Source organism: Apis dorsata, unplaced genomic scaffold, assembly GCF_000469605.1.
Source record: "Apis dorsata unplaced genomic scaffold, Apis dorsata 1.3 scaffold_486, whole genome shotgun sequence".
In the NCBI taxonomy this organism is placed as follows: domain Eukaryota; kingdom Metazoa; phylum Arthropoda; class Insecta; order Hymenoptera; family Apidae; genus Apis; species Apis dorsata.
In genome coordinates, this window is record NW_006263721.1 from 917,566 (window position 1) to 919,765 (window position 2,200).

Here is a 2,200-nt window from a genome sequence, read left to right on the forward strand (position 1 = left end):
TAAAAAATTGAGTAAGAATTAGATATATAAATGAAATTAATTTTTATATTTGTTTTGATTTATAGAATCAAAGATACATATCATACAAATGTATTAATATTCTATTTAATTCTATTTATATTAATTTTATTAATTCTATTTAATATTTAAAAAAATATTCTATTTAAGAAAGTTTTGTAAATTTTAAAAATTTTATAATTTTAAAAATTTATTTAAAAAAAGAATAATATTATTGATTTATATGTATTTATATATGAATTTTAATTTGAATTCTGTCTTATTCAAAAAATTAATTGCAACATTAGTATGTTTTTTATAATATACCTTATTATATTATATATGATATCTGGCAATGTCACTTGAATTGTCACACATCAATTTGTATATCACTGTCTTCAGCTTCACTTTCAGTACTTATCATAGCATCTTCTCCTACTAACAAGGCAGCAGGTAGATTTTGTGGTACATTATCAATATCTAATCTCGGAGTTGAATAAACATTTAATACTTGAATTGTTGTTGGAGAAGTTGAGAGGCATTGTGATACTGATCCTAAAGGATCTGAATTTAATGCATCACAATCCAAAGAAGTTGATAATTGTAACTGTAAGTTATGTAATTCAGGTATATGTGGTCGAATCTAAAATATAATATAAATTACATTGCATAATAAAATTTGGAAAATTAATTTTATAAATTTAATTTTATAAAGAAAGAAATTTGAAGATAAATATTACAATTTGAAAATGAATATAGAACTAAATTATTATTATGATGATAATTTATATTTTTATCATTTTGCAGAATATATATATATATTCATATATATATATATAATATATATGAATTATCAATTATATTTATTTATCTTCTAACTCATATGTATTAATACATATATGTATTAATTATTTAAAAAGAATTAATTATAATTCCATAAATTCTACCTTTAAACCATCTGCAGTGTGAGGATTTCTACAACCTCTGCATCTACATTCAACACAAGGTTTACTTTCAACATAACAAGGACAACGTTGACCACAACATGTTAATTTCCCAGGTATTGCTGTAGCATTACCACATCTACATCCTTTTCTTTTACTTCGAGCAGAACTTGACCTTGGTTTTTTAAAAGCTGATGACTGTTTGAAGTGAAATATTTTTTTACTTTTAACTATTATAGAAAATTTGAATAAAATGAAGATTATAGATTAATGCAGAAATAAGTAAAATATTTAATATGTAAACAACAAATATGTAATATATAAACAAAAATATAATATAATATAAAGTTGATAATATATCTGCATTAATCTTGGTATGGGACCTAGCAAAATATATATTTAAATTATTTAGATATAGTAGTGTTAGTATTGAAAGATATTAAAGAATGTTAATTAAATATGATCTATATTAAGTGTTATGCAAATCTAGAAATATGATTGTACCTTACAAGTAATATTAACGAGGATGGACATCATTTAGCATTTAAATAAAAGTTATAGTGCAATGTAAACTTCCTGTAAGGCATAAGATTAACCGAATATCTATTGAAATTACTTTGCTGCCCTTTGAAGATTTTTTCTGAGAAGGGGTCCCATATTTAAGGTGGGAAGATGGAATACATTTTACCCCTCCTACAGAGCTGTGTGGACTTCCATCCATATCCTGTTGTCCTACTTCTGTATCATCTGTAGCTGCTGCTTTCCGTTTTATTGTTATTTTGTTACCAGATCCAGCATACATCACAGAATATATTGAAGACCCATTTGATACAGTACGTATGGCAGGAGATTCTATGCAATATATAAATAAAGTTTATACAATAAAATTGATTAATTATTTTTTTTTTTTTCAATATATTTCTCATTTATTAACATGATCAATATTCAAATAAATTATATAATATATGAATCACATATGTTATTCACTTCAAATAATTTCTGAAATATATTTTATAAAAAAGTGAAATTTTTAATATAAAAATAATATTAAAAAAAATGCTAATTTTATATTAAATTTAATATGTCTTAAAACTTATATAATATAATAATATTATATAATATAATAATTGATTAAATATTTATAAAAATATTATTCATGATATTATTATTTATCTTACAGTATTTATTTAAATATTTAAAATGATATTTATTGCCTTCTATATATTTATAGATAATAAGAACAAAATTCACAATTTATC

General features: G+C 21.8%; 1 protein-coding gene across 2 annotated transcripts in view; it reads right to left on the minus strand.

Moving 5' to 3' along the window:
* The window catches only part of LOC102675879 (E3 ubiquitin-protein ligase MSL2), a 6,054-nt gene that overhangs the window by 1,073 nt on the left and 2,781 nt on the right, over positions 1 to 2,200 (minus strand). Inside the window, exons 2-4 of one of the 2 annotated variants that reach the window (XM_006620183.2) lie at positions 1,558 to 1,793; positions 945 to 1,139; positions 325 to 640 (exon numbers count right to left, since the gene is read on the minus strand). In XM_006620183.2, coding sequence (XP_006620246.1) covers positions 368 to 640; positions 945 to 1,139; positions 1,558 to 1,793 — 704 coding nt within the window. In that variant the 3' untranslated portion in view covers positions 325 to 367. The remainder of the gene's footprint in view (positions 1 to 324; positions 641 to 944; positions 1,140 to 1,557; positions 1,794 to 2,200) is intronic. The other variant, XM_006620184.2, reaches the window with a different exon arrangement.